The sequence below is a fragment of the Carassius gibelio genome, chromosome A4 (genome assembly GCF_023724105.1).
Source record: "Carassius gibelio isolate Cgi1373 ecotype wild population from Czech Republic chromosome A4, carGib1.2-hapl.c, whole genome shotgun sequence".
NCBI lineage: Eukaryota > Metazoa > Chordata > Actinopteri > Cypriniformes > Cyprinidae > Carassius > Carassius gibelio.
This window is the reverse complement of record NC_068374.1, coordinates 27,919,396-27,946,007: the sequence shown is the minus strand read 5'-3', so window position 1 is coordinate 27,946,007 and position 26,612 is coordinate 27,919,396. Positions and strand designations below refer to the sequence as shown.

At 37.2% G+C, this 26,612-nt stretch overlaps 2 protein-coding genes across 2 annotated transcripts; both read left to right on the top strand.

Annotated features, from left to right (window-relative positions):
- The first annotated feature begins 65 nt into the window (after positions 1-65).
- Positions 66-5,080, top strand: LOC127975829 (calumenin-A). Its single transcript, XM_052579830.1, has 7 exons — positions 66-232; positions 1,581-1,817; positions 2,011-2,204; positions 2,572-2,738; positions 3,512-3,572; positions 3,669-3,868; positions 3,957-5,080. Exons 2-7 carry the CDS (start codon positions 1,597-1,599, stop codon positions 4,059-4,061), a joined length of 948 nt encoding a protein of 315 aa, XP_052435790.1. The 5' UTR covers positions 66-232; positions 1,581-1,596; the 3' UTR covers positions 4,062-5,080.
- Positions 5,081-10,723: 5,643 nt separating this feature from the next.
- On the top strand, positions 10,724-26,184 carry LOC127975795 (transportin-3). The gene is made up of 23 exons (XM_052579776.1): positions 10,724-11,106; positions 13,122-13,322; positions 13,552-13,625; positions 13,907-14,063; positions 15,065-15,208; positions 15,295-15,470; positions 15,975-16,113; positions 16,220-16,366; positions 16,485-16,592; positions 16,744-16,835; positions 17,585-17,724; positions 17,825-18,016; positions 18,129-18,220; positions 18,314-18,390; positions 19,294-19,354; positions 19,437-19,577; positions 19,675-19,791; positions 20,082-20,176; positions 20,294-20,450; positions 20,539-20,706; positions 21,172-21,284; positions 21,863-21,955; positions 25,372-26,184. Exons 1-22 carry the CDS (start codon positions 10,987-10,989, stop codon positions 21,921-21,923), a joined length of 2,772 nt encoding a protein of 923 aa, XP_052435736.1. The 5' UTR covers positions 10,724-10,986; the 3' UTR covers positions 21,924-21,955; positions 25,372-26,184.
- The last annotated feature ends 428 nt before the right edge of the window (positions 26,185-26,612 follow it).

The following is a 26,612-nucleotide window of genomic DNA, read 5'->3' as shown; positions in this document are numbered from 1 at the left end:
CAATCAAAAGAGAGTGCGGTGAGTCGCGCGTTTTTAAACAACGGTTATAATTACATCCGGGGTTCGTTGTGCTGAAGTGGCCCAATGGCAGTGGATGGACTCCAATGTTTGGGCTGTGATTGGATTGCTGCGTTACCCCAGTCCGAAAAACGGTGTGGCACAGGCGTGTGCAGACTAGTAAACCAAAGACGCGGTGTTATATCTGGGACTCTCGGCCTTTTATTAAATCTAGGTATGTTTGTGTTTTATAACTTACATGTTTTTATACGCTGTCTTTAGTAATGTGATGTGACCACTGCATTGACGGCCGTGTTCGTTGTAATGCCGACGCACTTTAAGGGACAGTTAGTATTGAACCCGAAAAAAAGGGTTAAGTTAACGTTGTTTCTTAAAATAATACAATCGTACATCTTAAAAATACAAAAATTTTGTTATCATTTGCCTTCCCCAATGTTGATATAAATGTCTATGATTTCTTTCATCTGTGGAAAACCAAAAAAAGGTTAGAAGACTGACAGCCCTAGTCACCGTTCACTTTTATTGCACTAAAAGTGAAAGGTGACCATTATATTTTAAATGTGCTACAGGTAATCTTTTTTTTTTTTTTTTTTTTTTTTTTGCTTGGTTTGTGCTGCTCAAGATTATCATGATCATATCTCTCTTAAATCTTTGGTAAACCACTAGTAAAGAGTTGTTTACTTTGAAAGGCAAGAACATCATCTTGCCATTGCCCTCATATTGCCAGGTATTTCCTAATGAAGCTGTTTATAAAATTCTCGTGATTTTATTTCTGGTGTGACTAATCTATAATTGAGTTTAAAAGTTTGTGTGTGTGCGCGCGCTAATTTTGTTGGTGGGACTTGCCCTTTTAATTTTCACCTTTTTTTAAATTTCCCTTTTAAATTTTTTCCCATTTTCTGGAAACACATTTTTGTTCATGTCGACGGTGATTCCTGTCAGAGATTCTGCCTCATATTTTGCCAATCTGGATTGTACTTTTTCCCCTGTTACACACAATTACACTGCCGTTCAAACACGTTTGGTGTTAATCATTTGCCCCCCCAAAAGTGACAGTAAAGACATTTATAATGTTGCAGAAGGTCTCAATTTCAAATAACATTTTTTTTTCTTGTTCTTTTTTCGGATTCAGCATCAGTAGTGGATTCTGCTTTCCACAAACAATATTGAGTAGCACAGCTGTTTCCAACAATGGTGACGATAATATGAAATATTTCTTGAGCAGCAAATCAGCATATTAGAGTCATTTCTGAAGGGTCACATGACACTGAATACTGAAGTAATGGCTGCTATTTTGGAGTTTTTGATCCGATAGATGCAGCCTTGGTGAGTTGGTGAACATGAGAGACTACCTTTTGAACGTAGTGTACGTCACACTTCTTAGTCAAACATACAGTGTTTACATACACTGATTCAAACAGACCCTGTTAACATATAAAATTTTGTTTGCACATTGGATTGTCAAACATCGCTGCATTATAAATACCTCTGATCAGTATTTATTTGAGTTTAAAAGGGATTCGGGATGTATATATGTTAATATTGGCGCTCTCTTTCACCAGAGTTTATGTGGTGAAGATGGAGATTAGGCCTCTGTTGATGTGCTTTGCTCTGTGCGTGGTCTACGCCACCAGCAAACCCACAGAGAAGAAGGACCGTGTCCAACATGAAGCACCACTGAGCAGCAAGGAGCATGACGATGGCACAAACTTCGACTATGACCATGATGCTTTCCTCGGAGAGGGGGAAGCCAAGACGTTTGATGACCTGACCCCAGAGGAGAGCAAGAACAGGCTCGGGTAAAGATTGTGCTGAGTGTAATGGGGAATTTAATAGTGACTCGCAGCAACAAGATGACCGCAAATCATTGATTTTCATTGAGAATTAGTAGTTTCAATATAAAATAAATGGTTAAGAGAAGACACACTTATATATTTAATTTATATCTTTGTTTTTGCTCTTTTTTTTTTGTGTGTGTGTGCTGCCTTTCAGTAAAATTGTGGATAAGATCGATGCAGACGAGGATGGCTTCATCACAGAGGCAGAGCTGAAAGCATGGATCAAAAAGGCTCAGAAGAAGTATATCTACGACAACGTAGAAAGACAGTGGAAGGATTTTGACATGAATAATGATGGCATGATCTCCTGGGACGAGTACAAGAATGTCACTTATGGCACCTACCTTGGTAAAATTGCGATCTGTTTTCATAAGCAAGCTTAAAGAATTGATCAACCAAAATATAAATTTCTGTCAAAATTTGCGCACACCCATGTCTTCCCACATCTGTATGAATTTATGAATATGTATTCTTATTTTTGTCTATATAATGTAAGTCAATGGGGCCAGTGACTTTGATTTTATGAACAAAAACACTTTTTCTTCAAAATATGTTCCATAGAAGAATGAATGTGAAGCAGATAATGATGGAATTATCATTTTTGTGTGTACCCCTTTAAAAAATGTAAAGGTGAATTGTGCAATGTCACTAGCATGTCCAAGCAGAATACCAATAAGTATTTTAATAATCATTTGTTCTCTCTGTGTTTTTATAGATGATCCTGAGTCTGATGATGGCTACAACTACAAGCAGATGATGGCTAGAGATGAACGGCGCTTCAAAATGGCTGATGGAAATGGAGACCACATCGCTGACAAAGAGGAGTTCACTGCTTTCCTCCATCCTGAGGAGTATGAGCATATGAAGGACATTGTTGTGTTGGTGGGTGTGTTATTACTGGCATGTCGGTTAATGTTATTACTGGCATGCAAGTTAATGTGAAGCCTCTTTGTATCCCGTTTAACTTTTGTAAACTCATGTCTAAAGTCTTTTATGCTCACCTAGTCAGCATTTATTTGATCAAAAATACTTTCAAAACAGCAATATTCTGTAATACTATTAAAATTTAAAATGAATTTATTCCTGGTAAAGCTGAATTTCCAAAATCTATTACTCCTGGCTTCTGTGTCACATGATTCTTCAGAAATCATTCAGATGTGCTGATTTGGTGCTCAAGTAACATTTCTTATCATCAATATCAATGCTAAAAAAAAAAAAATTCAGACCTCTTTAATAAACGGGAAGATCAGAACACACTGCATTTATTTAAAACGCTTATCTTTTATAACAATAGAAATGTCTTTACTTTCTCTTTTAATCAAATAAATGCAGCTTTTCAGAAAAAAAGCTTTAATTCTATGCAAAAAAAAAAAAAAAAATCTTACTGACCCATAACATTTGAATGGCAGCGCATAATGGTGTTAAAATCAAATGTTGGATGAGGCATGATTTAATCCATTGAGAATGGTGATGTCAAATGAAAATTAACGATAAAGTAAGATGACAAACTTTTGTTTCCTTCATAATGTGCATTGATGCTTTTTGCTTCATAAGATCAGGAACATATATGAAGGACATTAACTGGATTGTTTATAGTTACTAGCCTTTGTCTGTCTTTACTGTAAACAGTCACTAATCTTTTTCTTTATCATTAGGAAACTATGGAGGACATTGATAAGAATGGTGATGGCTTTATTGACCTGGAGGAGTATATTGGTGAGTGAGTGATCTTTTAAAAATTCGATGCGTGTTGCATAAAAATGTCCTTTTGTCAGTATAGCTTAAAATCAATAGAATTTTCTTGAACATCAGGCGACATGTACAACCACGAGGATGAAATGGACGAGCCAGAATGGGTGGCAACAGAGCGAGAGCAGTTTTCAGAGTTTAGAGACAAGAACAAGGATGGGAAGATGGACAAAGAGGAGACCATGGACTGGATCCTGCCGGCCGACTACGATCACGCAGAAGCCGAAGCCAAGCATCTGGTGTACGAGTCCGACACGAACAAGGTGAGCCGACCTTAAAAACGTATTTCGCCAGCTTTTCGTAAGTTGTAACTGAAATCATTTCAACTGAGTCTGTCACACTGTCTTTCAGGATGGCAAACTCACCAAAGAGGAAATACTCAACAAGTACGATTTGTTTGTGGGAAGTCAAGCGACTGACTTTGGCGAGGCTTTAGTTCGACACGATGAGTTTTAATTCTTTTTTTCTAGTATAATAGATAATTACTTTTTAACCTGTTTTGGTAAAAGAATATAATTTATTTGATATTGCTTCATCACAATACAACACTAATTCCTGAGATTTAGTTCACTTGATAGATTGTTTTCCCTTTTTGCACACGAAAATATATTCATGACTTAATTTTTTTTTTACTGTAAAGTGTGTTAGCAGTGTTTGTCTGATCCGATTTGGAAGCGTGGTCCATGTACAGCATTACTATCATTTCACTAATTGTGTATATTTGTTTTGTGACGAGGTTTATTCAGAGCTATATTCAAGGCAGTTGTATACCTGTTGCTTCTGATCTATGATCAGCTGTTCACAGTCCTGCTCATTGGGATACTGTAGATACAGAAAGCTCTCAGATTGGCTTCTTCTGAGGGATTATACAAGTAGGTATAAAATGCATGTATATATTCACACATGTAAATGTGAATATGTATATAGTTTTATACATATAAACATGTCTTGGCGCAAGCTTTGATTTTAGAGCCATAGGTCATGAACCTCTCAAGGCAATATCCTTTTTTTCTTTCAATATTTATTTAGAACAAAAAAAAACATGTCTTGTTCAGTCACGCATCCTTGAATTTTTTTTTTATTGATAATAGGATGTTTGTTTTCTTAAAGACTCCTTGATTTTGAACTTTAATAGACACACTCTCATTGTGCCTTTCACTGAATGTTCTATTTGATATGGATCTTTAGGTTAGGGTTTTGGTTTGAAGGGTCCAATCGTACATGTTGCTGAATTGTTTGTGGCTTACAGCTTCATTATTTGAAACACACTATCAATTATGTGAAGTTTGATGTTGCAAACATATGAATGTACTTTGTGGTCCATTAGTCTTTTGAATGCATTTTAGTTTTTCTTTATAAAATGTTTTGGCACCCAGGGGCTTCAGGTGACCTTCTTCAAGTGGTGCCATTTCAGCACCTACAGATTGTATCTTGAAAACAACAAATTGTCAATAAAATTATGACTGAAATTGAAATTATTTTCATGTCAGTATTTTACAATAACAATTTGTTTGGTTTGGTTTTATCCCAGATAAAAAGTATATTTTTGCTTATGTACTGTAACTATTCTACTTACCTGTTGTAAGTTAATAGAGTAAATATAATTTAAATGTAATATGTATAATGTTTAAATCTATCATCCTGGATCAGCCTTTATCAATGTTTAGTGTCATTGATATACTATTATAATTTTTATTAATATTTTGATTTCATTTAAATTTGTATATTTTCCACTTTTAATTTGAATTAAAGTTCTAGTAATCTTGTTAAATGTTTTCAGAATTTTTCATTCGTTTTCATTGGTTTTTATTAGTTAAATATGTGTATATATGTTTTGTTTCAGCTTTAGATATTTTAGTACTTAATGCCTTGGCAATAAGCTAAAAAAAATATTTTTTATTTCAAGTAACAAAAATATATATATTTTTTTACGTTTTTAGTTTTAATTTTAGTTAAAAGTTTAGAATTTATCACCTGAAAACTGAAAACAGAAAACTGGTCTTTAGTAAATTCTTTAGAGAAGAGGAGAGTAAACCGCTTAGTTATGCTGTGCTGTTTTGTCGAAACAAGCCATTTTGATTGGTATGGGCTTTTAGGTTACTTAGTTTATTATTGTGCTACTACTGAAAATGTAGTCAAAGAGCATTTTATAAACCAAATCAGGAATTTCCATTCACATGAGAGGACGTCTCATTTTTATTGATTTTATTTGTTTAATTGTATTTTTACTCTAGTGTTTTTCATTACAAAAAAAATTAATCATAGTGTTGGAAGGTTTACCAGTTCTTGCAAAGAAAGGATGGTAGGATATCGCCCTCCAGTTTGGCCATCCAGCGGACCGTATCTTTGGGACAAAGGGACTCCCTCGGAACCTTGACAAGAAGTAAAGGTGCAGAATTTGAACAACTGGGGAAGATTACAAAATAAACTGGTCCAGGTAACCTGGAAACCTCTGAGCCCTCATCAGTCTTCATGCCAAATTCAGTTTTCATGATGCAGGCATTGAACTGGAACACAATATTAGTGTCTGTCTGCGTGTATAGTATTGTTATTCAGTGCATATGTGTTTTCCAGCTCTCCTGTTTGTTCAAGAAGGTGTAGATTATGGGGTTGTACATTCAGGAGCTCTTTGGGAACAAAGCAGGGATGGCCACCAGATGGTAATACTTGTTTGCATCATCAGAATAAGCAATAACCTAGAATAGGGCTATAGCAAACTATATAAGAGCCAACCATCACAATAACCATTCTGGACACTTGCTTCTCTGCCTTTTGGGTGGAGGCTGACTCGGCCTGCTGGTCTGCAACCTATGGGTAAATGTTGAAACCATTCAAGCTCGTAAAATATGTATCTATTCTGATAAAGCATTCACACATATTCTTAAAAGAAGGATTTTCTCCTTTCAGTCCTAAAAGTCCTAAAGATTTTAAAAGAGTGATTTCTGGGAACGTTAAAGTCCTATATATTACATATAGCCTATTACTAACAGACTATAGTATATATATTACACACACGCATATTATATATGAATTAAAGTTTAAAATAATACTGAATTTAATTACGAATTATATATTTAAATATTTGAAAGCAATGATCCTATTTAAAAAAAAAAATCATATTGAAATCACAAGAGCTCATGGAAAAATCATGGCCATTTCTAGAGTGAATATAAATTTCTCTATTATGCTTAATTTTCAAAAAATTTACCATCTAGATGTGAACATGATTGCTAAAAAGAAGCATTTTATAAATATATACCCAATTGGAGAAATAAAGTAAAATTGAAATTTATTGGCTATAAAGTATAATATTATTAGGAAATATAAACCAAATTGCCAGCGTTGACAACAGTTTGTGCAATAATTTTCACAGCAAAGCTTTGTTCATTTCAGTGCACAGTTCTTGAAGTTTTTCTTAGTGTGAAGAACAAAAGTGTTAAGAACCTTTTTACACTATAAAGAATGCTTTGTGGCTTGGAAATGTTCTATGGATGTCAAACATTCCTCATGGAACCACAGATGCCATTAAAAATATAATTTTTGAGAGTTTCACGTCTATGCCATTCAAAGTTCGTTGACTCTCCATCTTATCCACAGTTGATCCCATAGCCGATTCCACTGCACACAATGAATAACCGAGTAAATAAAAACCTCTAAGAGCGGAGTGGAATACTTGGCTTATAGAGAAACTGTCAAAAATCAAGCCTGCTAGGGATATATTCACCAGAATGCAATTGAAAGCTTGTCAGAGTTTCTTGTACTTTATTTTAACAAAAAGGACAATGGGGTTCAGAGTCACACCCACGGAAATACAAAGCCCATGAAAGCTGCCTGCAGGTAGAAAGCCCACTTCGGGGCCAGACGAAGGGGCTGACTTTGGAGAGGTTCTCAATTGAAAGGCCCACATATCCATGGTTGTGCCGTTAGTGTCCTTGTTCTTGCACAGTGTCCATGGTGGAGTCAATGAGCAGCCTGATTTTCCTTTTATAAAATCCTCAGAGTTTTGCGTGGTCTGAAAAGTTGGGGGCAGATGGGGATGATCTTCCGGACATGTTGTTGGGATAATCCGTCCTCTCCATGCAAATTATGCTCAACACCCACCTAGAATTTCTAAGCACATGATTAGGCAACTACAACAACAAATGCAGAATATCATATTTTTTAGATTGTGTTTGAGCATAAATAACAGGGATGCAGCATTTTTAACGTCTAGAAAGATGATATCAGTGGGTAGCATTTAACTTACAGTAAACTAAACTTAAACTATTGGCCTAGTTTTTTGGGGCCCAAACAAGGTTGTTAATTCTTGGCAGCAGTAGAAGCAGGTGAAAGGCAAACCAAACTCTTAAGGTCCCCAAGCACAAGGATGAGCTGTGATCTGGTAACAAGATTTACGTAAAGATTTAAACAAACCATATTGAAGTCACTGAGGGATTACATCCGAACTGGCAGTTTATCTTGTTAGCTAAGACTTAGATTATGGGTCAATTGTGATAATCTGGAGAGAGATACGGAGTGTTAAACTGTACATCCAGTACATCCAGCCTCTTTTTATACACCTCATTTTAGTTCCTTCATTTCTCCTCTGAAAACATTTCCCTCGATTCTTTTCTTTGGTTTTGGCATGGTAAGTAGCCTATTGTTTTATAGGTTACAAACATTTGGTTAATGATAATGGTTCATTTTAACATCACCCGCATTTATTCACTGCTAATGGCTCTTTTAGCTTTCAGTTCAGTTCAGCTTGTTTATTTTGTGCTCTTTATTCGCATAGACAGAAACATTCAAAAGCTACATTTTGCAGTTCTGTTTAATAGATTTTTGTAGGTCTTTAATTTGAACTCACTAGGAGAAATATGTTTTCTGTTTATATATATATATAGATACACTATATGGAATATGTTAATATAATCTACACAGATTTATTAACCGGCGAGTTTATATTGGATTTTTCCAATTATTTTATGTAAAAAAAAAGAATATATATATATATATATATATATATATATATATATATATATATATATATATATATGTGTGTGTGTGTGTGTGTGTGTGTGTGTGTATTAAAGCCATCTATATGGAATTTTGCTTCTTGTATGATCTTTAGATTTAAGAATGTTATGCCAGTGTGTGACAGAAGCATGTGTATGTGAGAAAAAAAAAGAGAAAGAGATGAAAGAGGAAGACTGGGAAAATACACTCAATAGTGTGAAAATTGTCTGCAAAACAAAATATGTTCTCATTATATATTTTTTTTCATATTACATTATATTTAAGACATATTACACATTAGAAGACAAAAAGCTATATCAGAAACACTTTTTCTTCCAGGCATCATCAGCTAAAGTGATGTTTTTATGCCTACTCTTACTTGCCATTTCACATAGATATATTAATTAAATTTCTATATGCAGAAACTAGTAAATTCAGTAATGATAAATGTTTGTAAAATATTATATTTAAAAATGAATTATAGCCTACTTATTTATTAATTATATTTAAGATCAGAGTCATTCTAAAAACTGCATTTTGTACTATTTTGTAGCACGCTATTCAGATTAGTTAAGCATTAGAACTCGTATCGAGAATAAATTGACGTGCCAGAGGAAGTTTCGATCGGAGGCTTGTGTTGTTAATTTAGATATCACGTGAACAATGACAAACGAAACCTCAGTTTCTGTCCAATCATGTGGGTGTCGGAATGTTCAAACCTCCAGATCTTACGAGTAGCCTAAGTTTTCATTCAGACTTATGCAATTACTTATTTTTTTTTAAATACACAGTCATACAAGTAATATGAAGAATAAAAATTATTTAAGGAAAATAAAATATGTCCCATATGCAATTCATATAATCTGTTATATCATACTGATATTCGTACTGGCATTTAATGCCACAGTTAAACGGGTAAATTAATTTATCAGAGAGAGAAATTCAACAGCTGCAACCACAAGTTTAATTTTTTATTTTATTTTAATGGAATATGTGATGGCTGCTTCGTCCTACGCAGCTTCAATTACAGACTTTTGGCTGTTTTATTATTGTTTTTTACTAACCACCACATGGCGCTGTTTCCGACGCTCTGAAAGCTTTAAATCTTTTCCCAGAACAGTCGTGGGACTGGGAAAGTCTCATCATTTTGCCCATCACTACAGGATTGTGTTTAACATCTATGATTTGTTCATTGACTGATTCTTATATGCAACTTGTACAGCAGAAACGTAGGTCATGAGGTAAATAAATGTAAAAGCAGCCTATTAATAAATGTAGGGTTAATAACGTAATAAAATATGCTATTAAATCATTGTTTGTCGAACAACAAATGTAATCAATAAAGTGTAAATTACTAGTTATATAATACAGATAATAACAACAGCACAGCAATACTGAAAAACACGAATGAATTACTTTTATTGTTGAGTTCTTTTGGTGAATCAACATTGACGACCAGTGTAATCCGATTCCCTAACGAATGACTCTTCTGAATCTTTTTTTTTTTCTTGAATCAAAACCATAGATACTGACCATAAATAGATTGTATAAAAACGGACTCAGTTGAATTCTAATTCTAAGTAAAATATATTTTATCATTTCTGACTTGAAATGAATCAGAACGTCTACTGTGGTATGCTATGCCTGACTTATTAACTCAGACACTTGACTGTTTAAATCAAATGTAGTTTATGTGTTTTCTTGTGGGATAATCAGTGTCATTTTATTGAATAAATTAAATCTCACTTTTTTGGTTTAATGTTTTTAGGTAATACATATATTTTGGGACTAGTTTATCTATTATTATTACGGCATTTATTCCGACTCTAAAAAAGTTTAAACATTCCTTTTGAAAACATTGTCTCAGTTTAATTATCTAGTTTTTATCTCTTCTGTTCTTTGCTGATTCCAGTGAATTAAATAAGTGCCTTTAAAGTATTTATTCCTTAAAAGTCCTAAAAGAATCGAAGCGATTCCGAATCCGTCACCTTTTGATGGGTTACCCTTAAATAATGTGTAGCAGTGGGTGTGTCCCTAATGAAATTATCCACGCAATGAGTATTCCTCGTCGTATACGCAAATCACAAACGTTAAAACACGTTAATTCCAACCTATTCCTCTTCAGAAGAGGATATAGTTCCAAAAACTGCACGAATAGCGCGTTGTTGTAATAAAATCGCTCGAGTCCGGACTAATTTTAGTTCCTGTGTCGCGGTTTCCATACGGACTTGTTTGACAGCAGCGCTCTCTGTCTGCTTGAGATGGCGGCCAGATCGGAGAACGCGAGGGCCCAGTAAACAGTTCACCTGCGCGTCTACAACCTCCAGAGAAGCGCAAGCCGTGGTATTTACCCCATATCTACACCCTCTAGAAACAGAAGAACGCTATGGAAGGCGGGAAACCCACCCTGCCGCTGGTTTACCAGGCCGTGCAGGCGCTGTATCACGACCCGGACCCTGCCGGCAAGGAGCGCGCCTCGGTCTGGCTGGGAGAGCTGCAGAGATCGGTGCGTTCACGAGCGGGCCTACTGCGCCATAGCACCTTCGCCCAATAATACACATTTACGATGTACGCTGCATTGCAACTAGTGTCCCTTAAGGTCGCAGTGAAGCTTTCTGAAGCACAAACAGCAGTTGTGTTGGGAAGTAGAGCTGGTCACATGTGTTTGGACTGTTGTCGGGGTTTATTTGTATCCATTGCTGAATCCATTCCGCTGTGGTTAGATGGATTTAGTGCGAGTTTTTGGTAGATTTAAGCAGCAAGTTTAGCAGAAAATATGGTTTATCATCTAGACCAACTTGTTAGTAAGCTGGTGACTATGTTTTGAACATGTTAGCTAGTTCCTTGTTGGGCATTAGCTGGTTGACCAAGTTCCAAAAACCAGCTTGTCCACCGAATAAACCGGAAAAACAACTAGTTGCTATTATTTGATAGTTTAAGATGTTTTAGCATTCTAGACTTGCTAGAAACCAGCTACTATGTTTCAAAACCCATCTTGTCTAAGCTGGGTTTACCAGCAGGGTAGGTTGAATTCAGACTTGGCTGATTTGGATATACAGCTTTTTAAAAACCCCATTAGACATTTTTAAATGTTGGCATTATAACACAAACACTGCAAATGTAATTTCAGTGTAAATTGCCCCTGCTGTTTTGCCCTTTGAGTTACTGGTTCTTCACTTAGTTCCATTTCAGCAAAGTGTAAGATTAGTGATAAGGAAGGTGTTAATATTGTTAGCGTTGAGAACAACACATTTGTTGCATTTTGCAGAACAGAGTAGCACAACATTGTGATGTTGATAGTGAGAATTGCATGGTTTCACATTTGACACTTAAAGGGATAGTTCTGTCTTTTACTCACCCTCATCTCATTTAAAAACTATGAATTTCTTTCTTCTGAACACAAAATAAGATATTTTCAAGGTGACCAAACTGGTAGCCATTGACTTCCATGGTATGGAAAAATACTGTGTTAGTCAGTGGGTACCACCAGCAACTTGAGGATGAGTGAATGATGACAGAGCTTTTATATTTTGGGAGGAACTATCCCTTTAAGTCAACTGCCCTGCTCCAAACCACACACTGATCTACCAGTACTGTCAGATAGATATAAAAATGTATAGCCTGAATGCACTGTAAGTCGCTTTGGATTAAAGCGTCTGCTAAATGCATAATTTAAACTATATATATATATATATATATATATATATTACAGTTTGTGAGTATTGAGTTAAATTAATTTCTGTTCTGTTTAAATCTGAAATGAGCTTATAATTTGACAAAAGACTGCTGAATGCAGTAAATTCAGAACGAATTGCATTTTTCCCTAAAATGCTCTGCAATATTATGACATCAATAGTATTATTTACATGGCTTCACCTTAAGACACTTAAGCTGATCTATCCTGACATTTTGTGTAGTGAAAGCTACACACATGTTCCTGGTTCCTGATGCTGGTATTTATTTGCATTAGAAATATGTATCTGTGTGATGCATCTGATGTAAAAGTGTTTACTGTTTTGCTTTTCCTTATTTATTAAAAATACGACTGGTCCAGCTTGATGTTCAGTCAGTGGCTGTTAGTGTTATCTAGAGAGTTGGGTGACGGATATAATGCTGGTTATCCATGTGAAAATAGCGAATACAATTGATTTAAAGGCAGGGTTGGTGATTTGGTTCAAATGCATATTTTGTAATTCTGGTTGAAGGTCTCTTCACATCCTGATGGCAATTATTAAATTAAGTGTGTCTACATGTATTGATATGCATTTTTTTTAGTCTGTGGAAGGCGTAGGACCCCATAACATTTTCGTCCAATCATATCCCTCGGTCCGAGGACTTCGATAGGTTGTCCTACCTCCACGCAGACATGATACGTCATCAGTGCTTTCCATTACGCTTTTGCAGACCAAGCAAGAATTGGAAGCGTTATTTTACTGTTATGCTTTCTGTATTGTCATGTTTTCTAAGAGGTAATCTGACCGCTTATTGGCACTTCCTCATTGAAGTTGTTCTCCTGTGCAGATGTACGCATGGGAGATCTCGGATCAGCTCCTGCAGCTGAAGCAGGACGTGGAATCGTGTTACTTCGCAGCCCAGACAATGAAGATGAAGATCCAGACATCGTTCTATGAGCTTCCCCCAGAGACCCACACTGCACTGAGAGATTCACTCCTGTCTCACATCCAGAACCTCAAAGACCTGTCTCCCATCATCATCACACAGGTAACGTCCCATCGTCCGTTTGAACTCGGGTTGCATCTGCTAAACGTGACGTGATTTGTGTCCTGAATCAGAATGAAAATCAGTGGTGATGATCTCAAACATCTGGCATTCATGATCGTGTTTTGGACATTTAGTGTGAGGTGTTAACGGACTGACCACACTGCAGTGCTACATATTGAGAACGCTTAAGAAAGTGTCACTGGTGTTTTAATGTCATTCTCTTTCCCAGCTTGCATTGGCAATCGCAGATCTGGCTCTTCAGATGGCCTCGTGGAAAGGCTGTGTTCAAACCCTGATAGAAAAGTAAGAATCCACTCCACACTTTTTCATTTGCATGTAATTGAGATGTTCCTTATCTTTGACCCTGTTTACAAATAATATTGAAATAACTCACTCCAAAATGGATATTACAGATAATGAAAGTAAGTCAGGATTGCTGGGTTGCAAAATTTGCAAAAGTGGTGTGATGCAAGATTTTTCGTGACTTTATGAATTACCTGTGAAATAATTCTAAAATAATTATAATAGTTGGTGTCACCTTGAAATGTCATAGTCTACCCAACGCTCTGTTATGCTTCTTCCAGATACAGTAATGACGTGTCCTCCATGCCGTTCCTGATTGAGATACTCACCGTTCTGCCGGAGGAGGTGCATAGCCGCTCTCTAAGGATCGGAGCCAATCGACGGTCTGAGATCATTGAGGACCTGGCCTACTACTCTACCACAGTGGTCACTCTTCTGGTATAGCACCGTTATATTTGCACAACAATTCCTGTCTTCAGATAAGATGCCTAGCCTGTCAGTCCAAAATGTAATGGTTTTCACACATATACTCCAGACACTTAAAGCATTTCCATGCCGGTATTGTTAAAGGGGTCTTATGATTCGATTTCAAGTTTCCCTTTCTCTTAGGAGTGTTACAAGCTGAAAAGTATGCTACTGTTAGTATGTTTTCTTATTAGTTTAAGTATTTGCTATTGACTGTTCAAATGCGCAACCACTGAAGCTAAGCAGGTTTGAGCCTGCTAAGTACCTGGATGGTAGACCTCCTGGGAAAACTAGGTTGCTGCTGGAAGAGGTTTTAGTGAGGCCAGCATTGGGTGCTCACCCTGTGGTCTGTCTGGGTCTTAATGCCCCAGTGTAGTGATGGGGACACTATACTGGAAAAAAAAGCACCTTCTTTCGGATGAGACGTTAAACTCGAGCTCCTGACTCTCTGTGGTCATTTAAAACCCCAGGATGTCTTTTGAAAAAGAGTACGGGTGTAACCCCGTCATCCGGGCCAAATTACCCCATTGGCCTCTGACCATCATGGCGTCCTAACCATCCCCATACACTGATTGACTTTATCACTCTGTCTCCTCTCCCCCAGTAAGCTGGTGTGTGTGCTTCTGTTGCATCATCCAGGTGGATGCTGCACACTGGTGGTGGATGAGGAGATTCTCCCATTTCATGTAAAGCGCTTTGAGTACCCAGAAAAGTGCTATATAAATGTAACAAATTATTTATTAAGCAGATATGTTTACTTTATTTTAAATAAGCAGAATTCACAAAATTAAGTTTGCAAGGCATGAAAACACATCTCTTCCTCTATGGGGCCATTGTCTGTTGCTTTTACTTATTCTTTGTTCTGTGCTATCAATCCATCCATGCAAATCATTTCAGTGGTGTGGGCCCTGCATAAACATTTAAATAATAGTTTATGATTGTGAGCTTGAATGTTGTTGTATTTCCATGATCAGGTGACATGTGCGGAGAAGTCCGGACATGATGAGAAGATGCTTATCAAGGTGTTCCGGTGTTTGGGGAGCTGGTTTAATTTAGGAGTGCTGGACAACAACTTCATGGCTAACAATCAACTGCTGATGATTCTCTTCCAAGTGCTGGTAAGTTCAGACAATGCAGTCAGGCGTTCACTTAACTCCCATTTCTCTTACTTTAAAAATCTTTTTCCCCCCTCTCTTCATTACAGCAGAGGGACGAGACGTCCACAAACCTGCATGAGGCGGCATCAGACTGCGTGTGCTCAGCACTGTACGCGATCGAGAATGTGGCTGTACACATGCCTCTGGCCATGCAGCTCTTCCAGGGAGTCCTCTCTCTAGAAACAGCCTACCACATGGCCGTAGCCCGAGAGGACCTCGATAAGTACGTATGGCATCATTTGTGATCTATGTACGCAGGTCATGCAAGTCTCAAACAAAATAGCTCTGTTCTGATACCCAGTCAGATGCCATAATACAGCATCTTAAGTCTCATGGGACCATTGGAAAGTGGCATTTGGAAATGTATACATGGGTAGCTAAAACAAATAGCATTAAGCGAACAGGAGACTGGACTCTTGGGTGATTTCTGTGAGTTTGATGTTAGCATGCCGCAAAGATAAAACGTCAAATTGTGCAGTACTCAAAATGAGAGACCCTTTTCACAAATGATCTCCTTTCATTTGCTGTTTCCACCGTGATGGATTTTTACATTCCTATTGAAGCAAACCTCACTAATCTTTATTATTTGGCCAAAAGAAGGTAATTTAAAAGGCCGCTTATATTCATACTCTATCCGGAAGCTCTTTAGGTTTTGAGACAGAGCGAGTGATCTCTGTTGAAACTGTTGTAAACTGCAACCAGTTTTTTTCTTGCTTTTCCACCACAGGGTGCTAAATTATTGCCGGATCTTTACCGAATTGTGTGAGACGTTTTTGGAGATGACCGTAAGGACACCTGGCCAGGGCATGGGAGATCTCCGCATCCTTGAGTTACTGCTTATTTGTGCCGGACATCCGCAGTATGAGGTGAGAGTGAAAGCTGACACATTCACACATAATGATAAGTGAAAGTGACTATGAGACTTTCAAGCATCCTCTTAACTGTCTGTCGGGAACCTTTGCTCTCTTTCAGGTGGTTGAAATCTCGTTCAACTTCTGGTACCGTCTGGGAGAAAATCTTTATAAAATAAACGATCCGGCGGTCCACAGAGTGTTCAAGCCGTACATACAGAGACTACTGCACAGTCTCGCCCGCCACTGCCAGCTTGACCCGGATCATGTGAGCGTCCTTCCCTTCCCATATCCAATACAAGCCACTTCTTTCCAGTACTTATTGCTTTTGTACAACAACATCTACATGATTTCTCTTCATCTCTTATTTTGTGTTTCCTGTACAGGAAGGAGTCCCGGAGGACACAGATGATTTCGGCGAGTTCAGGATGAGAGTGTCTGATCTTGTGAAGGATGTCATTTTCCTAGTCGGCTCCATGGAGTGTTTCTCACAGGTAGAATTTATACTAACGGAAACATGAACTGAAAGTGATTTGAAGAAAAGCCCCCAAAATTATTTTAATATTTAGAATGATTTATTGAGAAACGAAAGGGAATATTCAACCTTACTGATCTTATTATAAATACTTTGTGTCCTCTCATCAGCTGTATTCGACTCTGAAGGAGGGAAACCCCCCATGGGAAGTAACTGAGGCTGTTTTGTTCATCATGGCGTCCATTGCTAAGAGTATAGATCCGTAAGTATCACTTTCAGTTATGACTAAACCACATCATATTAAAGACTCTTGCTTTCACCAATCAAAGTCACACCTGTGGCTGGGGTAGTGCAAACTTTTTGAGTCATGCTGTTGCAGATTATACATTCATTATCTGATTGTCCTGTATTTTGAGGTTACTACTTAACCTTTTTTTTTTTTGTAATGTTTAATGATGCAGTTATCATTTTGTAAACTATGTAGTAATTAATTGGAATTGGAATTAGTGTATGATGCTGATATGCCTTTAAAAATATATATTTCTGACACTTCGTATAGCTCTAGTTATTGATAGTGGATTACAGATTTATTTAAATTCTGATTCGCAAGCTCTCGATTTGATACTTATCTTACTTAGCTCTGATTCATTTGGATGTTGTTCAGTCCGTTTTGGTTAAATATGAAAAATTCAGCTAATACTGTAATTATATAGGGCAGTGTTTCAGATTGATTTACTCTTCTTTTTTACACAACAAAATAGATAAGTCATGAAATCTCTATTTTTAAGGCTCAGGTATACTTAATTTTCTGCGTTCCATTTCCTTGACTCGTTCTGTCTCAACATAAACCGTGCACTGTTGCACTCAGACAGTGTGAACGCGGACGGCTAAAGTACACTTTGGGCTTTACCAAGGCCTTGTTATTTGTCAAAAGCACTGGTGATTCTGTTGCACATATAGCGTTTTGTTTGTAACTGTAAATTGTCTCCCTCTCCCTCTGCTGGCTCCTAGTGAGAATAATCCCACACTAACGGAGGTGCTGGAGCAGGTAGTGTTGCTTCCCGAGACGGTCCACCTTGCTGTTCGCTACACCAGCATCGAGCTGGTTGGCGAGATGAGTGAAGTGATCGACCGGAACCCTTGCATGTTAGGTGACTGTCACAGTCTGGTTCATTACGTGATACATGATCTTCACTCACAAGATGTATTGTTTCTCTGTGTGTATTCATGATGTCTGTATTGGGTTGGTAGATCCTGTTTTGAATTTCCTGATGAAGGGCTTGCGGGAGAAGCCGTTAGCCTCTGTGGCAGCTAAAGCCATTCATAACATCTGTTCGGTGTGTCGAGATCACATGGCACAGCACTTCCAGGGCCTGCTGAACATCGCCCGCTTGCTCGACTCCTTTGCCCTGTCAACGGATGCTGCGGTTGGCTTACTGAAAGGTGTTTTTTTTTTTTTCTTTAATAAGCTTTTTTAAATATATAGCTGTTGATCTTAGTCATGCCTTTGTTGTTTGGCTGGTTTTGTTTAAGTGGTGTGATTGGTTTATCTCAGGTACGGCGTTGGTGTTGGCCCGCCTCCCGCTGGAGAAGATCACAGAGTGTCTGAACGATCTGTGTGCGGTTCAGGTCATGGCACTGAGGAAGGTTAGTTACTTCTTACTGTGTGGTCTGTATTTCTGAATGTTGGTGGTTAACGCAATAAAGTAATGTCTGTTTCCGTGTTGTCTTTGTGACCAGCTGCTGACTGCGGACTCCAGTAGTGGGAAGTCATCAGACCCCACTGTGTGGCTGGACAGACTGGCTGTTATCTTCAGGTGAGACTCAACATCAACACCTTTGCAATATTGTGAATATATTTCTGTAAAAAAAATAAATAAATAAATGTGTGTGTATGTATATGTGTGTGTGTGTGTGTGTATATATATATATATATATATATATATATATATATATATATATATATATATATATATATATATATATATATATATATATATATATTTTCAACTTGAAAAGGATTTTAAAGTAATTTCTTAAGGTTTTAGTAATTTAAAGTATTAATTATACATGAAATGTTTATTAAATATTAGTTTGATTTGAATTATGTATTTATTTTTATTGATTTTTGTTCTTAGTTTTTATTATTTATTGGTTTGATCATGTATTTATTTTGTTTAAATATTTTTTTTACTTATTATTATTATTATTATTATTATTATTATTATTGTTATTATTGAATTTGTTAATATTATTTTAATCAGAATTTTGATGTGAAAATAGAAGTTAAAGCCTGGCATAGTGTTGGCATAGTGGTAAAAAAAAAAAAAATGTTAAAATCAAGTGTAACATTTGTCCTTGCAGATTATTGGTTTTATATTTATATTTAAAAAAGTTTTTAAATATTTTTATGAAACTAATAACCAAGAATAGATAAAAGATAATAATATTTCATCTGAATTCTACACCAAATTGTCTTGCTCGTAAATTCACAATTTATCTCTGCATGTTATTGTAAAAAAACAAAACTCTTTAAAATGTATTATTAATATTATATATTTCACAATTCCGTTGAATCCAGTTGGATAAAATTTAATTCCTCTCATTAAATCTTCATTTCACAAAAATGTCACATTAAAGAAGTTGAATGTGTGCTGTTTCAGTTCATGCTGTTTTAAAAAAAAAAAAGTTCTTAAAGGGTTGAAATCTTTCTCTATTAGACACACAAACCCCATAGTAGAGAATGGACAGACACACCCCTGCCAGAAAGTCATTCAAGAGGTATGTTTAGCTGTGTGTTGAATGACACGGTACTCTGTCTGTAAGTGTGTTTCTTTCTAATCATCACTGTTCTTTGTTGTAGATCTGGCCGGTGATGTCTGAGACGTTAAACGCCCACCAGAATGATAACCGGATAGTGGAGCGCTGCTGCCGCTGCCTAAGATTTGCAGTGCGTTGTGTAGGCAAAGGCTCTGCTTGCCTTTTACAGCCACTTGTTACTCAGGTTGGTCTTTTTGCCTTAAAGCACATCCACCGATCTGAGTGTGTGTTTCTGAAATGGAACAGACAGTGCAGATCTCATGAATGGATTTGTGTTTCAGATGGTGAGTGTGTACCAGGTGTACCCTCACTCCTGTTTCCTGTACCTGGGCAGCATTCTAGTGGATGAGTACGGCATGGAGGAAGGATGCAGACAAGGCCTGTTGGATATGCTTCAGGTACGCCTGAAACACACCAGTCTATCCCGCAATCTCATGGAGATAGACTTTAGACTTAAAAAACAAAAACAAAATATATATATATATAATATTTTTATATTAAGCTTGAACAAGGTGTGACCGTTTTTGAAAACATTATGAAGCCAACATTAAGAACATATTTTAAAACTAATTTGGCATTGACCAGCTTACAAAGTTATTTAATTTGAATCTTGTGCTGCGCTGAGTTGAAAATTGATGATGATGAACTAAGTGTTATTGATCAGTAGCTGCATTTTCCCCTCTTGCAGGCTCTCTGTATGCCGACCTTCCAGCTGTTAGAGCAGCCTAATGGACTGCGCAATCACCCCGACACAGTGGACGATCTTTTTAGACTCGCCACAAGGTATCAGTTCTATGTTAGAAAAACAAGCAACTTGATATGATAAAACAAGTTCAAAATAAGCGACTTGCCGCACAACAATAAATGCAAGAAAAAAGCCATTTCCTCTCATTATTTCAGGTTTGTCCAGCGGAGTCCGGTCACGCTGCTGAACAGCAGTATTGTCGTCCACATCATCCAGTGTGCCATCGCTTCTACCACTCTGGACCATCGAGATGCCAACTGCAGTGTCATGAAGTTTATCAGAGACCTTATCCACACCGGGGTCACTAATGACGTAAGCAGCACCGTCGATCAAGCTAAACCAATCGAAAGACCTTGTATATACATTTTCAGTGCATATAACTGATTTTCTTCTCTTTTAGCACGAGGATGACTTTGAGGCACGTAAGGGTCTGATTGGTCAGGTGATGGAGCAACACGGGCAGCAGCTAGTGACTCAGCTGATCAACACCTGCTGTTTCTGTCTGCCACCTTACACCCTGCCCGATGTAGCAGAGGTACTCTGGGAGATAATGGTCTTTGATCGGCCGGTATGCTTTTACTCTTTTTGAACACGCAACACTTTTTGAATGTCTCTCAAATACAGATGAACCTTTACACATTTCAAATATCTCCAAACACCTTGGCAATAGAATTACCATTGGCTAGTTATTAGTTATTTCCCAGAGCTCATATTTATACAGCTTTTGGCTTAATGAATATTAATCGCGCTGTCTGTGTTCGGTTGAAATGTAAACACTTTTAATCATTTATACTAACAACCTTGTCAAATGCATGGGAGCATGGGAGACTAAGTTTCCATGCTAGGTGACCAAATAATGTCTTCTCGTTAGCCATTGGCTAATAAATTGTTAGATTTCACTCGCCAGTGTTTGAGTTCGAGGCTAAGTATAAGTTTAATGTAGATATTTCATTTTGAACAATTGTCAATTCTTTCAAAAATGAGGCTGTGTTGTCAAAATTGTCACATGTTGTGGCTGTCTCTGTGTCTCTAGACATTTTGCCGCTGGCTGGAAACCGCGCTGAAGGGTCTTCCAAAAGAAACAGCAGGAGGCGCTGTAACCGTCACACACAAGCAGCTCACCGACTTCCATAAGCAGGTCACAAGGTGAGTTTGTGCCGGCTGTCACCTGATCCTTCAAAGAAGGCCGTGACCATCAACTGCATTAAGATAACTTCATTATAATTATATTACACTCCTGAAGAAATCTGCCTGTTCCTTAATTAAACAAGCTTTTGTAAAAGTAATATAGTGCTTATCAGTGTAGATTACTCGCAACAATTGTCTTTTGGGGTATTGCAAGTTGGTGCAAGTTCGGTTCTCCTTCTGGTTAGCTCAGTACAGCATGCATTAACAAGTTCCCATAACCAGTCGTCCAAGAAGGTGAAGTATCTCATACTTTGGCAAGTCTTGGCCTGAGGAATAAGGAGCCTCCCAGCATGGTGTCATGCACAGATGTCAAATGCGTATTCTGACAAATGAGTCACAGCGTTGCATGGAAAGTCCAAACCATGCCAGACTGATGGATGCAGCGCTGTTGTGTTGCTTGCCCATGCTCTCGACGTGTTTGGAAATGGACCTGTGATTAGTAATAACAGACCAGCTTATTGTTTATTAGTTTGATGAAAAGTGATGCTAATTTATTCTTACTTTTTCTCCATCTATCTTTTAATCTGTCACCCCAGTGCAGAGGAATGTAAACAGGTTTGTTGGGCGATAAGAGAGTTCACCAGGCTGTACCGATAGCTGTCTTTTACACGCTGATGCTGCAAGACCAGGTGATACAAGCATATTGAACTCTCAATTTGTCATGTTATTGTGCATAACATGGAAACTTTCTCCTCAATAAATGATGTTTAACAATGTAATTATTTAAATGATCAGATCAGTTGATTTAAAATGTAATTCCTTTTAAAATTTGTTTTAAATACATTTTAAAACTTTTATATTTGTTTTATACTTTGTTCTTAAATCATTTTAAAATTAACTTTATATTAAGATGTAAAAATATTATATTGTATTACTATATATTTATATTAGGGCTGGGCAAGTTAACGCATTAACTCAAATGCAATAACACCGATAATTATTTTATCGCATGTTAACAGTTTTTGTTTTTTTATTATTATGAAATTCCGTTGCTCAATGGCTATGAACACACATACAGACAAATCATGGCTCACAGGATGGGATGCTCCCGATCAAATTATTTAGGTTAAGCATCAACATTCACAAACCACTGTTATTTTTAACAGAAAAGAATGCAACAAACTTGTAATCATGACTTTATAAGTTGGAAATAGGTAGTTTTCTCTACCCGCACATCAAGTGTTGTCCCACACTGCTGCGATGGGTCCTGCAATCGTGCAGATCTCTACTCTGAAGATGCCCGTTATAATTTTATGATCGAGGCTCTTTTCTATATTTTCTATAAAAACGTTCATGTCCTGGCAGTGACAAATAACAGCTTGTTTTATATTTGATTTGATTACATTAATGTTCTAAGTTAACATTTACAATAAATATTTTAACTGCTACTATGTAAAAGGAATACTGCTGTAAAAAAAAAAGCTCCTTATTTGTTTAAAGTGTTTGTAAACCAAATGTGAGCCTGGACCACAAAACTTGAATGTCTTCTTGAATGAAACCTTGGAATTTTTTCTGAAAACTGAATATATAAGTTTTCCATTGATGTATGGTTTATTAGGGAATGGACAATATTTGGCCGAAATACAACTATTTGAAAATCTGGAATGCTAGGGGTGGTGAAAAAAATCGATTATTGATTAATCGATTTTTTTTTTTTTTTGCGTTATTTTATTTTGTAAAAAAAATTATACCGGGAGTTGAACGTCACGAACGCGCCCAGTTCCAGTTAGCAAGCTGCCAGAACAGGTGTGTAAAATGGAAAAACCAGGAGCGAGCAACCAACCGAACCACCCAGCTCCATCTGGGCTCAAAGCAAGCGTGTGGATTTATTTTGGTTTTCATGGCAGGAGCTCTAACCCTCTTGGCGCCATGGTCGAGTTTACTCGACAAGATGCGGCACTGAATAAAACCGGCCGATTTTGTCAAATAGGGTGTCAAATTTCACGCGACCTCCCCTGCACCAGATAGCAGACATGTAATACTTAATCTCTGACTCAAAAAAACGTAATGCTCCTTAACAAAATCTTCGAGAGCGCATTGAATCAGTGCGAAAAAAAAGCGGAGCTAGTGTGAGAGTGAGCCATTTTATCTGACCAATGTTGTCAACGTCAGCGAGTATTGGCATTAGATTATTATTATTATCATTATTATTTTTATTATTATCTAATGGCATCAATAAAGCTTCAATAAACCCGCAATGAAGTGTTCGGACTTCTATTCGCGGACACTGATTCTGAAGGGGAATATCTGTATCCAGAAGATGACGGTGATATTGAAAGTGAAAGTACACCAAGCACAAACGGTGAATCCTTTGCCCAATGTCAGAGGTGTGAACAATGTTTGCAGGGGTCGGAGTGTTCATTGCGAAATTAGCAGGCGTGTTAGTGTTGCGGGGACCAAGCGGGAGATTGTTACCGCGCTAGACATGTATATTTGTCTTCTGACCGCACCTCTCCGCAATCGCGGTGACAGTATTGTAGTGGAGACTTTGTCTAATGCCACTGGGTATGTTAGACGAGGTCGAAGTATTCATAGGACAGTTAGGAGGCAAGGTGGGGAGTCGCAATGACCCAGACAGTAGTCCGAGCTGTGCACACTCGGCGCGTGCGCGAGGCAGATCTGGCCGCGCTGCTCACAGCAGAAGCAGAGGCGATGTGACACGGGGCATAGATTTTGAACTAAAAAGGTCTTGTCTACTTGTGTTTGTGTGTCATATGAATAATATATATGTGCCCCATACATGGAATCAGAGTGCCTGCTGCATGTAGTAAACTGAAAATCCCAACCGCTACATGCATTCGGTTTGTTTCTACCATTTATTAGTAATGATTTACACAGTTTGTTTACTACTTACTGTTGTGAAATGGAAAATCAATAATCGTTAATCGAGAATCGTTAATAATCGAAAATCGACTGTAATCGAATCGGGACTTCAATAATCGTAATCGAATCGAATCGGGAAATCAGACAGATTAACCACCCCTACGTGGAATCTGAGGGTGCAAAAAAAATGTAATACTGAAAAAAAATCGCCTTTAAAGAAAGTTGTCTAAATGGATTCTTAGCAATGCATATTACTAATCAAAAATTCAATTTTGATATATATGTATATATATATACAAAGTAGGAATTGTACAAAATATCTTCATGGAACACTATCTTTACTTAATATACTAATGATTTTTGGCATAAAAGAAAAATTGATCATTTTGACACCTACAGTGTATTTTTGGCTATTGCTACAAATATACCAGAGCAACTTAAGACTGGTTTTGTTGTCCAGGGTTACAAATGTTATTAAACTTTTGTTCATATAGCAGTACCTTTAAATGAAAAAGTGCACAATACACTACTTTTGAATGCATTATTAGTTTTGTGCATAATGTGATTAATTTCGATTAATCACAGACAATCGTACGATTAATCGCACCCCCCCCCCCCCCCAATTAATCGTTGCCCAGCACTAATTTATCAATAAGATATATTAAAATGTTAGATTTTATTTTTCAATGTTAACTTAATGTAATGAACAAAATTCAAAATGTATTGTATTTTTTGCTTTTTATTTATTTGTTATAATTTAAATGTAACTTTCTTTTTTGGTGTTATTTATTTTAATTGGAATTATATACATGTAATAATTATCATGTAAATATTTTATGATATTTTAATAAAGCTTGAAATAAGTTTATAAAATTAAATGTATCTTTTTCTTTTAAAATTAATATAAAATTTATAATTTCTGCTGATAAGAAGAAAAATACAAGAAAACCGTTTACATTTTATTTTTATCTTTTTTCCCCCCAACACTATTTACTGTTGTGCAAACAGGCTTTGCGAAAACTTTATTTTATCAAGTCATAAGCAGATTAAGTTGTTTACAAGATCTTACACATCGTCAAAAAAACGTCCTTTTTTTTTTAAATCACAAATGACTGAAGAACTTTCAGAAAGAAAGAAAATTCATTGGTCAAACATGTTGGAATGATATAAATATTTCTGAATAAATTCAGCATTTTAAAATGTTCTCTCTCGTCCTCTGCAGGTCAGATTTTTTGTTTTGCTAACATTTGGAGGAAGTGGCAAAGGGAGATGACCATGATGACCACTGTTGAGAAACTAAAGGGAACTCTTGCATGAAGGATTTGTGCGACTTGGCACCATGGGAAAGCCGACCAATCGAATTGGAGCTTTGGAGTGGCAGGGTTTCAGGAAAAGCAGTTTGCCTTGTGGGTGTCAAGACTGCAGCCCCATCCCTCCCTTTTACCTCTGAGCACACTGATGTCAGCCGCACTGAGAGAAGGGGGGGGGTATTTCGGAAGGGACACCGTTGTCTTGTGGGAGGGGGGCCATCGAATGGACGCTGAAACAAACACACACACACACACACATTTCAAAACATAGATGAACTTCTGCATCGGTCGGATTCTGGGGGTCGATCAAAAACCAACGAAAAATAAGGATGTGCCTGGTTGCAAATCATAATGCATCATTAAAAGAGAGACTTGTAAGTTTTTAAAAACAAATGGAGATTTATTTTCATGGACGTGTGTTTAGAGATCAAGATATGGCTTCGCTGCCAGTGCCATAAAAACGACTACCAAATTAAAGATTGTCACAGCAGCAGCCTGCGCCTGTGGGACATTTGGAAAGGGAGAATCTTGGGAGACTTGGCTTCACCCTTGATTATTTTTAAAGTTGGGTGGGATTTTATCCATACAGGTTATGCTGTAAATTATTCAGTGGACTGGCAGAGGCTTTTTTTTTTTTTTTCTCACCCTATTGGCACATTTTGAGATGCAGAGATCGTCTTCGGCCGATTGTGTGAACAAATAAAACCAACATTGTGAGGAACAAACTCATTTTTGTCTCGTGTCTTTTCAGATGCACTATTGTGTTTGATAAGTGATTTACGTTCTCTTGCAGCTCTCAGAACCTGTTTGACCAGATTTCATTTTAGTAGAGTTATATGGGTCCATCTCGTTTTCTGAGTCATAGTAAATCGAACCCTCCTCTATTGTCTTGTAGTTTTCCACAGGCCCTACAATCATGGGTTTCTCTCAGTTGGACATGTAAACCCTCAGGTCACCCCTCCCGCATCAGATTGCAGAATGGACGTTATGTAGTCATATCTGTTTAAGTTCAACAGATTTGTGTTGCTGGCAGGGACCCCATCGGATGAGAACTTGCATATAATGTAAGTCTTAAATCTAACAGTGAAAGCTTATTTCAGGTTTTTACAGAGTCAGAGTTGTAGTAAGGTTGCTTAAATGTTAAGGAGATGAA

Excerpts from the sequence above, each read along its gene's own strand:
- LOC127975829 (XM_052579830.1), top strand. The coding sequence starts at position 1,597 with ATGGAGATTAGGCCTCTGTTGATGTGCTTTGCTCTGTGCGTGGTCTAC. Across the intron at positions 3,573-3,668 it reads TGACCTGGAGGAGTATATTG|GCGACATGTACAACCACGAG; the intron begins GTGAGTGAGTGA and ends CTTGAACATCAG. Across the intron at positions 3,869-3,956 it reads ACGAGTCCGACACGAACAAG|GATGGCAAACTCACCAAAGA; the intron begins GTGAGCCGACCT and ends ACTGTCTTTCAG.
- LOC127975795 (XM_052579776.1), top strand. The coding sequence starts at position 10,987 with ATGGAAGGCGGGAAACCCACCCTGCCGCTGGTTTACCAGGCCGTGCAG. Across the intron at positions 13,323-13,551 it reads CTCCCATCATCATCACACAG|CTTGCATTGGCAATCGCAGA; the intron begins GTAACGTCCCAT and ends TCTCTTTCCCAG. Across the intron at positions 20,707-21,171 it reads TAATGGTCTTTGATCGGCCG|ACATTTTGCCGCTGGCTGGA; the intron begins GTATGCTTTTAC and ends CTGTGTCTCTAG.